Here is a 13,344-nt window from a genome sequence, read left to right on the forward strand (position 1 = left end):
TTAAAGTAAATAACTACTTCACATGCGCTGCTGATGAAGCATTAGTTAAAGGCAATGTAACAAGAGCTGCCACAGTCAACCCAGTCACATTCAGATGCAATCCATATCTCTCAGAACTATTATTTACCAGTCCAGAAATATCAAAAATAATTCAGCATTTCAACCAAAGTGGTCTGCAGGACTGGATGAGGGTCTCCCATAACTTGTAAAAATCTGCTCCAAAGAACTCAGGGCTGTGTTAACAAGCATTATTAATAAATCATTTAAAGAAGGATTATTCCCGAGTGGTCCAAAATGTTCTTAAGTCTATACTAAATACAAAAAGGCTCACGAACAGATCCCAAAAAATTACAGACCGGTATCTCTAGTCTCACCTTCTCTATGGTAATTGAAAAAAAGGTGCTTGCAAGATAAATACAACAGCTAGAGGATAACCTGTTAACAGACAAGCAGCATGGAATTGTAAAACATAACAGCAATAATCAGCCTCACGGAAAATGCAATTGAACAGCTTGAAAACAAAACACTAGTTACAGGAATATTAATTGATTTCAGCAAGACTTAAACAAATAGTTGATATTAAAACTGCCAAAACAGCATATTTTGGACTGTGTGAATCACATATTAGACATGGTCTTATTATTTGGGGTGGAACATCACTCATCAACATGGAACGAGTACTGATTCTGCAGAAACGAGCTATAAGGGTACTTGCAGATTTAAAACCTCTAGAGACTTGCCATACATCTTTTAAGGAAATGGGAATCATGACAGTGATCAACCTCTACATTCAAGAGGTAATCACTTATGCTGACAATAAAAATCCACCGAGCAACAACAAAATCCACAGCTATCACACCAGACATGGCTCATCACCTCACTCTACATCTCCAAGAACCACCAAGAAGACCTGAGGAAGAATCTCAGCAAATAGTTGACCCTACTACAGCCTAGCTGAGTTCTAAAATGACAATTGTTTATTGTATATCAATATAACCTATTTTATTGTACACTTTCTGAAATTAACAACATTGTAAACTGTTTTGACGTATCTGTGTTTATCTATGAAATGACAAATAAAGAAATTGATTGATCACTTCTTTACTCCTTGCTAATTGTGTCGTTTGTGTACTGAGCTTCAGGTGAGCACACATCCAACTTTTCTTGTTGTTAAGTTTATGACTTTGGTATGCTCACCATTGAGTTTTTTTTGATCAACTTTTAATCTTATTGTTCAGGCAGGATATAACTCCTGAATAGAGGAGATATTCACTCTTGTACACTTGTTTGTAGTAACTAACAATTTGATATGTCATGATCATGCTATTTTAAAATGATTTTCAAATTGTATAGATTAACCCCAGATGATCAAATATATACAATCACATGCAAGTTTTGAAGTATTTACCTCATAAATGTACATACATGAGAAATCTAGGGGTTTCATCCTGAATAATCTCAATATTTATACTAATGTATAAGGACTTACCGTGTTAGAAGTAGCTGTCATAGATTGTCTTCTAGTTGATCTTCTGGGAGTATTCAGCCTAGAAGATGTACTTGTATCACTGGCTTCTGACTCTGCATAAACATTTTTAGAAGGTGTAGACAGAACTATGTCCGACATCGCACCACTGCGTCTTGTTTTTCTCCTTAACTCCACTGACTCCTTCTCTATGGTCGGAGTCAATAACTCTGTATCAGAAGCCCTTGACATACTTCGTCTTGTTCTCCTCTTTGATTCCAACAATTCCTTCTCTATGGTTGGAGTCAGTAACTCAGTATCAGAGGCCCTTGACATACTTCGCCTTGTTCTTTTAGCTGGAGTGTCCAACAAAAAAGGTTCATGATCTTGTGGAACTTTGTCTTTGGTCGGAGTCATCACCTCTATATCCATAGCTCTCGACATACTTCTCCTTGTTCTTCTAGCTGGACTATCCAATAGAAAAGCTTCATGTTCTACTGGTATTTTATTAGCTATGATGGGGGGTGAATCTTGTTTCCTTGCAATTTCTGATAGTTCTGAACTTGGAATATCCTTTGAACTTTCTTTTTTATTTGAATGGTGTTTTTTTTCGCCTTCTTTGGTGTAGATAATTCATTATTTGCAGAGGGTTTTTTAAAATTTCTTCGTTTTACTGGAACGTTAAGCTCATCTTCATCTGTTTGTTTTATTACAACTTCAGGGGTTTTTTCTTTCAAATCAGTATCTCTACTGTTATCTTCAATGTTTGTGTTTCCTTTCTTACTTTTAGAGATTCTTGTTTTTTTTATATCATTATCTGAAATAGTGTCAGATATTAGTATATTGCTATTTGGCCGTACTCTATTTAAAGCTTTCTTTTCTTTTTTTCTCAGCCCCCTTTTTTTAATCACATGAGGCGTGACCATTTGTTCAATATCACCGTCAACACTATTCACTTTAATTTTATCTTGTTTGTCATCAGATGTTAAATTATTATCTTCTATTTTATTCTTTTCTAGTATAACTTTTTGTTTTTTAGATAATTTACTTTTTTGTTTAGCAATATTAGAAATGATGGGGTTTTCTTCACCACGTCTTTCATTAGATGTACTCTGTATAGCCTCTAGTGCAGTTTCACTGTTATCAGCCATTAAGTGATCTAGTTGTAACATTCTGGAATTCATAGTTTTTGAGTTATCTTTGTCAAAATTTAACTTTTTACTTCCATCTTCATGATTTTTTTCTGTACTATCTGCTTTCATATCAGCTTTAACTTCATTTATGGGTTCAAGATCTGAGCTAACAACGTCTTTGGTAGATAAACTTTCTTCATCATCAGACTGAACAACTTCCATTGGTTGAAACTTACTTGAATACATCGACTTCCTATGAGAATGTCTGGACAAAATCAGTTTATGGATTTTATTAATTTTGCATGTTGAAGAACTCCTTCTATCTAGTTGTCGTTTTGAAATTTCTACATCTTCATAGCTTGGTGGTTCTGACGAGCTTCGTAGATTTCTTCTGCTAATATGTAATGGAGGTGATGTTATAGTGTGTGTATCTTGACTACAACAGTCCATATTTGTTGTTTCAATTTCATTTACTGAGTTATTTGTATCTTCAATGTTTTCTTTGGGGACAACCAATTTTTCGGAACAATCTTGTATCTTTTCCTGGACAGTTTCTCTAATACTTTCCTCATCTGAATGCACAATTTCAAGAGGCTCATATGTACTTTTCAGCAATGATTTCTTATGTGAATATCTTTTTAACACTTTCCTATGGATATTCTTAATCTTTATCAAAGAAGAACTCCTTCTTTTTGTAGACAGTGCAGGGGGATCAGAATGTTCTAATGTTGGAGGTACCGATTGAGATCTTATTCTAGGCATTGTATCAACTTCAAGTTTACAGTCGTATGCTTCAATGTCTTCAGTATTCACAGTCACAGAAGACTCCATGTCTCCTTCATTTTCATCATTACTTTTAACAATTACAGTGGACGAGTTATTAGGTCCACTTTCTAAAGACTCTTTGGTATGTATTCTACTTTTATTTTTTTCACTCTCCTCTTCATCACTTGAATTGATTACTTCTAACGAGTTACTAACCACTGATGACTTGCGTTTCTTGCGAGTTATATAGTTCATAGCTTCCATTTCTAAAGTCCACCTCTTTTTAAGTTTAATCTTTGATGACTCATTTGACGAGCTCATTGTGCCTGTGTGTGTTTCTTTAGAAATGTTTGTACCTAACTCTAATTCAGAAGCTTTGCCATACTCAGACAAAATACTACTAGAACTGGATCTTTTCATAGAGGTTCCCATAACAGGTTGTTGTTCAACTAACTGGTTTGATGACACTGATCTTCTTAATGTTTTATTATTAGGTGAGGAAACATTTTCTGTATTTTCTTCTGTTATGTCCTGTAATTGACTTAAACGGCTTCGTCTACCACGCTTTCTCGGTAGATTCAATTTATCTTCACACAAGTCAGTTTCACTGGATGAAATACTAGTACTACTCTTAGCATCACTAAGCTCTGTTGCTGATTTTGTTTCTGAAATGACAAGGGATGTTAAGTCATGAGCAGAACTTGATTTTCTTCTTAATCTTGTCAATTTACTCAAAGAAAGATTAGTTGCTGAGCTGTAGCGTTTACTTCTTCTTAATTTCAAATCTAATATACTTCCAGTTTCTACATTACATTTATTTTTCTCTGGCTTCCCCATATTAAAGGTTTCATCAATTTTTTGTTCAAAGGTTTCCATGTGAACACTTTCTGAAAGCATAAACTCGGCTTTTTCTGAAATATTTTTATTGTCCATATCAGAATTTACAACTTTTGAATCTTCAAAAGAAGAAATCTCTGCTTTTATATGATCTGCTGATTTATCCGTTTCAATTTCAGCCTTATTTAAATCAGAGCAACCATGATAAATGGGTTGCTTTGTATTCTCATCGACAACACTTTTAAGATTTTCCATTTGGGTTTGAAAATTACTGTTTGATTGGCTGTCCTGCCCTATAAGTTCGTATGGTGGTGATTCTATCGTATTTTCATCAGATGCAATGTCTTCTTTTTCTGAACTTCCTTCACTCTCAAAATCTTTTCTTTGTGATTTCCAGGATCTGTTTCCCTGGTGATTATCTTCTTCACTTGAATCAGAATAACTCATTTCAGTATTATGTTCCTGAATTTCATTTTCAGAACTATCATAGTTTCCTTCACTCGACTCATGATATGAGTCTTCATCATTGCAATCCTTATCATCATCTACATCATTGGTTTCATCTTCAAAATCCAAAGTTTCATCCACTTGTAAGTTTTGTTTTGAAAACTGTAACAAAAAGAATAATTATACTATGAATAATATAAAAAACTGTTGCTTATAACTATTTAACCTTAATGCAGAGGACTTCAATACATCTGTGTTTTTAAATAAATTAGAATCTTTTTTTATTCTATTTAAATGAAAAATACAATATCTTTCATTATGCAATTACAACAGATTTTAACATAAATATAAGACAAAATACATGAGATGCCCAATTATTTTTTAATCTGTTACGATCATTTAACATGTATTGGCTCACTGAAGAGCCAACAAAAGGCAATGCATGTTTAGATAACATAGTTACAAACGTTGCTGGAGATCATCTGTCGTGTGATACAAGCCTCACATATCCGATCATGCAGGAGTATTTTTAGGTTTCATACAACATTTGTAATTGATGACAGCTTTAAGATAACTAAAAGTATAAGAGATGTAAGTACTAGAGCAATTTTAAATTTGAGAGAAAATATATCACAAATAAACTGGGATGCAGCTTAGTAAGTCTGGATGTATAGAAGATGCATATGACTTTTTAAATTTAATATTGATATTCTTTTGAAGAAAGCTGCAATATTGAGGAACTAAAATTAAGTTCTAATGGATTGAATATAAAATGGTTCACTCCAGAGCTGACAATACTCAATAACTATATCACAAATTTTGTGAATAAATGCAAGGCTGCTTGGAATATTATTAACCATATGCGCTCGAAAGGCCAGCAGTACTGGCCACACCAAGGTTGCAGACACCTTGTGTTAGTTTTGCCGTAGTTTGTCCTCGCAGCTCGTATGGCCAGTACTGCTGGCCGCGCTTCTTTTATTGACAGCTCGGCGGCCATATTTGTTGTTTGCCTCGCCAGATCGGAATTATTTTTCAATTTCCTCTGCGTTATTTGCATAGTAATTTAAAATGTTTAAAGAAGAATTGAAAAATAATTAAAAATTTATTTTTAATGAATATTTCTATTACAAAAATAAACTTACATTTGGAAAATGTAACTCTTAAACGTATATTTTTAACAAAGATATGTAAATAAAATGTTATAAAGTATGCCTTTACATTTATGTTACACTCAAACATAAACTATTTTACATTTTTCTTAGTCTATACATTTTTTTACGGAATTAAACTTTTAAAAATACATACCTACGTGTAGTCAAGAATAGTTAGCACACGTCTTCTAGTAAAATTTTCTAGATTTTCTCTATTTTCCATCTCTTCTATCATTTCAGCATATAGGCCCACTACACGCCATTTGTCTCATTTGCACAGTCAATGTTTAGAGAAGAATTATAGGCTAATTTAAAATTTACTTTTATATAAACTTTCTAATACTAAGATAAGCATGAATTTAGGAAATATAAATCTTACATTAATATTGTTAACAAATGTAAGAAAATAAATGTCATTACAGTTCTATGTTTATTACTATATACACAGTCACAACTATTTTACAATTTTCTTAGTCTTTAAATTTTTTTACGGAATGAAATTTTTCAAACCATCCACCGATGTGTAGTCCGGGTTGGCTAGCACAAGTCTTGCAGTAAAATTTACTACATTTTCTTTCTTTGCCAGCCCTTCTATCACTGCATACTGCGCAGTCTTTCGTCTTTCCGCCATCAAGTGGGTATGGTAGGTGAAGCTTTCCATTCAACCTCTCTTCTTCTTCTATACTTGTAGGCCTTCCTCGTTTTCTCGTGTTTCTGGTATCTCCTACTAAATCTTTTACTAACATTTTACGATATTTTCTCTGGCGCACTGTTTTTTCTTCTTGTTTATTGTAAAGTACGAAGGAATTCACAACAGCTGTTTCGAGGAGCCAGAAGAAAATTTTCCTCCACCACTTGATTGACTTTCGTGTAAATGAATAGCTCGATATATACTGATCTGCCAGATCAACACCCCCCATTGATTTATTATATTTACAAATGACGGCTGGCTTTTCAACTACTTCAACTTGTCCATTTTTCCTCACGCGAGTCACTTCCTTGGTTGAATTGTCGTATAGCGTACTGCACATAGACACCAACTTGGTATCTTGCCATTGTATTTAAACATTGTATTTGTCTTCTTTTCTGAAACTTTTGATATCACCTTTCTTTAATGTCAGTTTACCAGCTTTGTTTTTCTTATTTGATCGTATTTCTTCTGGCAAGCCTTTTCTGTTAGTCATTATGGTGCCAGTGATATGTATTTTCATATCATAGAGAGCTTTTGCAAGATCAAGGTTTGTGTAGAAGCGATCCGTAAATACATGCAGGCCTTCTAAATCTTGATAGGAAGATTGTAGCTTGTCAATCAGATGTAAGACTATGCGGCTGGTAGCACCTAAGTCCGGTCTTGGCATACGTGCCATTGTATTTTTTCCAAAGTAAGGCTCTATCGCGCATATTATGTATCCTGATTTTGATTCGGATAGCACAAAAACTTTAATCCCCCATTTTATGGGCTTTTCCTTATTATACACTTTAAATATTACTCTTCCTTTGTGGCCAACTGTGCTTTCATCTACACTAACTTTATTTTTTGGTGTATAGTACTCTCGAAATTTTTTATCAAGATACGCTACCACATTACGGATTTTCCCTGAACGTGTTAATGTACCAGCAACTGGTCCAGAACGGGGTGGACTAACATGGAGATTCCAAAATAATTGCAAAAATCTCTCCTTGCTAAAAACGTCTTTGAAAAACGGTTGGTAGTCCACCCAGTCTGTTGAAAAGAAATCATCTAACTCGGGCTTCTCATTCATTCCCATATTTATGAGAACACCCAGAAAAGCTTTTAATTCAGGTACTGACGTTTCCTTCCACGACCACCACATAGATCGTTTTGGAAGTGGTGTTTTCATTCGGATTTTTTCTACAGCATACCGGTTGGTTTCTTTAGCAATTTCAGACAGCAGGTTATCATCAAAGAAAAGCTGAAAAAAACTCTAAGGGAGTCTGTGGTTGTTTTCCTTGTGGCGGTTTATAGCCGCTATTACCTGCCCATACAAATTTTTTAAATTTAGGGTCATTTGTATTCCATTGTCTCCATGATAATTCATCGGTTTCTACATCCTCACCTACAGCGGCTAATTCTTCTTGTATTGGATTAAAAGTGTTCTCCTCCACAAGACTTTCATCTTCAGTAATTGAAGTTATTACTAAATCGTCATATCTGCATCGTTCATAATCATCACCTAACTCAGCTCGTAGTTCATTCTCAAACTCTTCTCCTATATTGGATTCTATATCACTCTCATGGACCGAACAATCATCATCAATGTCAGGTTCCAACAATATGTCTCTTACTTCATCAGATCGTAATAGATCATCCATTGTTTATAGCTTTTCTACTGAACTGTCCAACAATAAACACTATTACTAACATTTTCACTATTTACAAAGAAAATACACATTACATCTGATTCCTACAGAAATATAACACAGTAAAGCACAAACACACTGAATTGTTGTTCACTGAACTACGTACATAACCTTACTGTCTGCACTGAGCTTTGGCGCTAAAACAAGTGAAATGAAGGCTTGGTTGTTTAATTCAAAAGCTGCTCGATAGGTTTCAGCACTCACCATTCATTATGAAACAAATAGAATATTAGAAAATAACTGCTATGTTTAGTGGCCAGTGGTGCTGGCCTTACGAGCTATGGACGTATTATATATTGGCCAGTACAGCTGGACATACGAGCTGAGATAACATTACAGCAAAAATTAATCCGCGCTCCCGACAAAATGGCGGCGGCCAGTAGAGCTGGCCATACGAGCTCCAAGGACAAATAACAAATACTACCTTCGAGCGCAAAGGGTTAAAGCTGAGTCAAACAAAACAAAAGGAAATCATGATATTTTAATAGAGTGTAAGATTTTTAATCATTTTTTTTATTAATGCTGATAAAGAATTAGAATCAAATAAAGTAAAATAAGTATGTGTTTGATAATTACGCTTTAGAACTGGTAAATAACTATGTTTTAGATCACTATATTAGCTGTAATAATATAATTTTGAAGTAGAATGTAATTCGAACAATTGATATAATAAAATATGAAGCTAGCCTTAATTCGTCTAAGAGCCAAGACTACTATGGGTTTTATAGTATGCTATTAAAAGTATAATTGGTTTAATTGTAGAACCACTAACATATGTATTTAATATGATGTTAGATCAGGGGTTATATCCAAAAGCTCTTAAGGTAAGAAAAGTAACTCCAGTCTACATAATAGGTGACAAGCTAAACCTATATCCTTAGTTCCTATTTTCAGTATGATTTTTGAATTGTGTATCAAACAGTAGCTTAATGCTTTCTTTACTCAAAATGGCCTTATGTGATGAGCAGTTTGGGTTTATGTCAGGCAGAAACACTGTCAAGGCTGTAGAGAGTATAGTTGATAGTATTTTGATGAATTTTGAAAAACAATGTATGTTTTCTGCAGTGTCGAGAAACTTGAGTAAAGCATTTGATTGCATATGTCTCGATTTGTAATTAAAAAACTGTTTACTTATTATTAAATGGCAGAAAAAAAGCATTGAGAGCTGTTAAGAATGTACCTGAAAGAGAAACATGTGTAGGTACCAATTTGTAAGGAACTAAAAATAATGACAATTTCAAATTAGTATGTTTATTGTTGTTTAGTGAATGTTAGAGTTGATATGTCATTTTTTTAACTAGAAAGGAAATTCATTATTATTTTACCAGAAACACCCATGTACTAGATTTACCTGATGTCTAACTTGAAAAAAATAAAGCAGCCACATATACATGAAAATTAAGCTATTTAACAAATTACCGGAAACAGCTTGGCCTGTACCTATAAAAAGATTTAAAATAAAATTTAAATAGTAGTGGAAAGGTGGTTAAAAGAAAATGTATTTTATTCTGTTGATAATTTTTAGCCTGTGATACAAGCACAATACATTTTTAACTACATTAATATATTGCTTTTATTTTATTTATTTTTGTGTTTGTGTATTAAGTACATTTATGTGTTGTTGTTATCATAATTTTCGTATAGATTATTTATATACTTATTTAATCATTATAACTTCGTTGTTACCTGGTTACCTTAGAGATAACTACTGAGAATTTGACAACTGTCCTTTAGACTGAGATTTATATTAAGAAAATGGTTAATTGTAAATCTGACTTTGTCACTTGCACAATGTGTTTAAAGACAATAAAAATTCTTGATGTTGATAATTATTCATACTAACTGCTAGCACTAGAAAATGTAGTATCAGTTAACCATCACATCACGCATTATATGGATGTCAAAACATGTAATGAGGATGTAAATTGGTACATGTATATAATGTGAAAGGGTATAATATAATGTCAATTATAATTTTAACATAATTTTCAATGAGAAAATCCAAAACTGCAGTCTTTATTTTCAGTTTGGTTCAAATTATTTAATAAGGCCATTAGAAACCTGATGATTTGCAAAAGATGTGACAACCAATATCATGTTTAAATAATTTATATAGGCGTTTTAAAAGTAAATACAGATTGAAATTTACGCCGCCACAGTGCTGTTCTCGCTTTGATTGAGAATTCTACCAACTGCAAAGTGCTTGCTGTAATAACGGGTGTTAAGTGATGGAGGCTTCAAGCAGCTGAAATTCATTGCCAAATCAGTGATGTTTATAACTAAAACATTATGAGTGATGGAATGGTGTGGAAATGGGTTAGGACCTTTAAAGATGGCTGCATAAACATTCACAACGAGGAACCACGCGGGTGACCTTCAGTCGTTACCGACTACTTGATTCAAAAAGTGGATTGTGAAGCAGAGGATTCACGATTTTGTCCTTTTCTGAAGAGTTTTCTGCTGTCTCAAGAAATGTTCTTCATGAAATTGTGTCCAAACGTTTAAATTATCAAAAATTGTGATCATGCTAAAAATGTTAATTGAGAGCAGAAAACCTAATGATTTTTAGTGCCAGTGCATCGAGTTTCCTCGAGCGATACAATGATGGGGATAATTTTTTAAGCCATATTGCCATAGCCTATAAAACATGAGTAGCCTACGTTTCACAGGAATTGAAGCAGCAATCAATGGAATGGTGGAATTCATCATCCCCTAAGAAAGTGAAATTCAAACAATTTCTGCTCAGAAAATCATGTGCACTGTGTTTTGGGATAGATAAAGTGAGTTGCCAGCTGTTTTCTTTCTTTTTGTTTGCGGTAACACGATTAATGCAGAAGCGTTTTGCTCCACGATAATGCCAGTCAACAATTGGGACCCGCCAAGTCCGATCAGAACTTGTGACAAGTAGACACTCCTATAAGTGTAGTTGTTGACACTCCTGATCTTGGTACTCAGTAGTGACAAGTACTACTCCAGGGTACAATTTGCAGGGACAGACCTTTCCAAGTCCGATCAGAACTTGTGACAAGTAGACACTCCTATAAGTGTAGTTGTTGACACTCCTGATCTTGGTACTCAGTAGTGACAAGTACTACTCCAGGGTACAATTTGCAGGGACAGACCTTTCCAAGTCCGATCAGAACTTGTGACAAGTAGACACTCCTATAAGTTTAGTTGTTGACACTCCTGATCTTGGTACTCAGTAGTGACAAGTACTACTCCAGGGTACAATTTGCAGGGACAGACCTTTCCAAGTCCGATCTGAACTTGTGACAAGTAGACACTCCTATAAGTGTAGTTGTTGACACTCCTGATCTTGGTACTCAGTAGTGACAAGTACTACTCCAGGGTACAATTTGCAGGGACAGACTTTCTAAGTCCGATCTGAACTTGTGATAAGTAGACACTCCTGTAGGTTTAGTTGTCGACACTCCTGATCTTGGTACTCAGTAGTGACAAGTACTACTATAGGGTACAATTCGCAGGGACAGACTTTCCAAGTCTGATCGGAACTTGTGACAAGTAGACATTTCTGTGGCAAGTTATGGCAACCAATCACAGGTAGTCAGTAATCAGGCAGATTTTGTACTTATAATAACTTGATATTATATGGCTCGAAATACAGGATCAATAGAGAAAATGTTTATAAAGTTATGGCAACCAATCACAGGCAGTCAGTAGTCAGGCAGATCTTGTACTTTAAAATAACTTGGTACTGTATGGCTCGAAATACAGGATTAATAGAGAAAATGTTTATAAAGTTATGGCAACCAATCACAGGCAGTCAGTAGTCAGGCAGATCTTGTACTTAAAATAACTTGGTACTGTATGGCTCGAAATACAGGATTAATAGAGAAGATGTTTATAAAGTTATGGCAACCAATCACAGGCAGTCAGTAGTCAGGGAAGATTTTGTACTTATAATAACTTGGTATTGTATGGCTCGAAATACAGGATTAATAGGGAAGATGTTTATAAAGTTATGGCAACCAATCACAGGCAGTCAGTAGTCAGGGAGATTTTGTACTTATAATAACTTGGTATTGTATGGCTCGAAATACAGGATTAATAGGGAAGATGTTTATAAAGTTATGGCAACCAATCACAGGCAGTCAGTAGTCAGGGAGATTTTGTACTTATAATAACTTGGTATTGTATGGCTCGAAATACAGGATCAATAGAGAAAATGTTTATAAAGTTATGGCAACCAATCACAGGCAGTCAGTAGTCAGGCAGATCTTGTACTTAAAATAACTTGGTACTGTATGGCTCGAAATACAGGATTAATAGAGAAGATGTTTATAAAGTTATGGCAACCAATCACAGGCAGTCAGTAGTCAGGGAGATTTTGTACTTATAATAACTTGGTATTGTATGGCTCGAAATACAGGATTAATAGGGAAGATGTTTATAAAGTTATGGCAACCAATCACAGGCAGTCAGTAGTCAGGGAGATTTTGTACTTATAATAACTTGGTATTATATGGCTCGAAATATTTGCACAATATAATAGTGTGAATGCGTCATACAATTTTATAAGAAAACTTAACTAACACTATAAACGTTGCTTACATGTTTGTAATTAATTAGTTTTGTACATTTCACAATAAACTCTGTATTATTCTCACTTTTTCAAAATAAAACTTGTCACTAATTCTTTCTATAACCAATTCTAAAGGTTTACAATAATTTTTATTTACAGGTTTATGTTTATTTATAGTTTTAATATTAATGTCACAGCTGATCAGAAATAGACAATTGGACAAAATTTTCATTTTAATAGTTATCAAGAAGGAAAATGGCATCACAAAACTATTATAGAAAAGGATCTCAGTGGTTGAGAAAGTACCCAGTAGACATGAAATATTCCCTTCCAATCCTGACCTGCCTTTCCTAATAATAGCTGACATTTTCCTTCTTTAATCATACAAACCTACAACACAAAAAGATTAAAATTAACTAATATTTAAACAGTAAACAAGGAATTATATTATGAATGTAAATTTTATTATACTGGATTGGTAATGTTCTCAAATTTTCAAGGCAACATATTGACTGTAAGCAACTTTCGATACAACGCAAATTCATCTGAACTTGCAAACGACATGAAGTACGTGGCATTTAAGTAATTGTGCAGCACAGTCTGCAGCTGCGTAGTATTTAG

The 13,344-nt window shown here is 34.1% G+C and overlaps 1 protein-coding gene across 1 annotated transcript in view; it reads right to left on the bottom strand.

Annotated features, from left to right (window-relative positions):
* Positions 1-1,834: 1,834 nt before the first annotated feature.
* Positions 1,835-13,344, bottom strand: part of LOC124360938 (MATH and LRR domain-containing protein PFE0570w-like) — a 132,648-nt gene continuing 121,138 nt past the window's right edge. Inside the window, exon 19 of the mRNA XM_046814955.1 lies at positions 1,835-4,809. Coding sequence (XP_046670911.1) covers positions 1,978-4,809 — 2,832 coding nt within the window. The 3' untranslated portion in view covers positions 1,835-1,977. The remainder of the gene's footprint in view (positions 4,810-13,344) is intronic.

The sequence above is a fragment of the Homalodisca vitripennis genome, chromosome 4, assembly GCF_021130785.1.
Source record: "Homalodisca vitripennis isolate AUS2020 chromosome 4, UT_GWSS_2.1, whole genome shotgun sequence".
Classification (NCBI taxonomy): Eukaryota; Metazoa; Arthropoda; class Insecta; order Hemiptera; family Cicadellidae; genus Homalodisca; species Homalodisca vitripennis.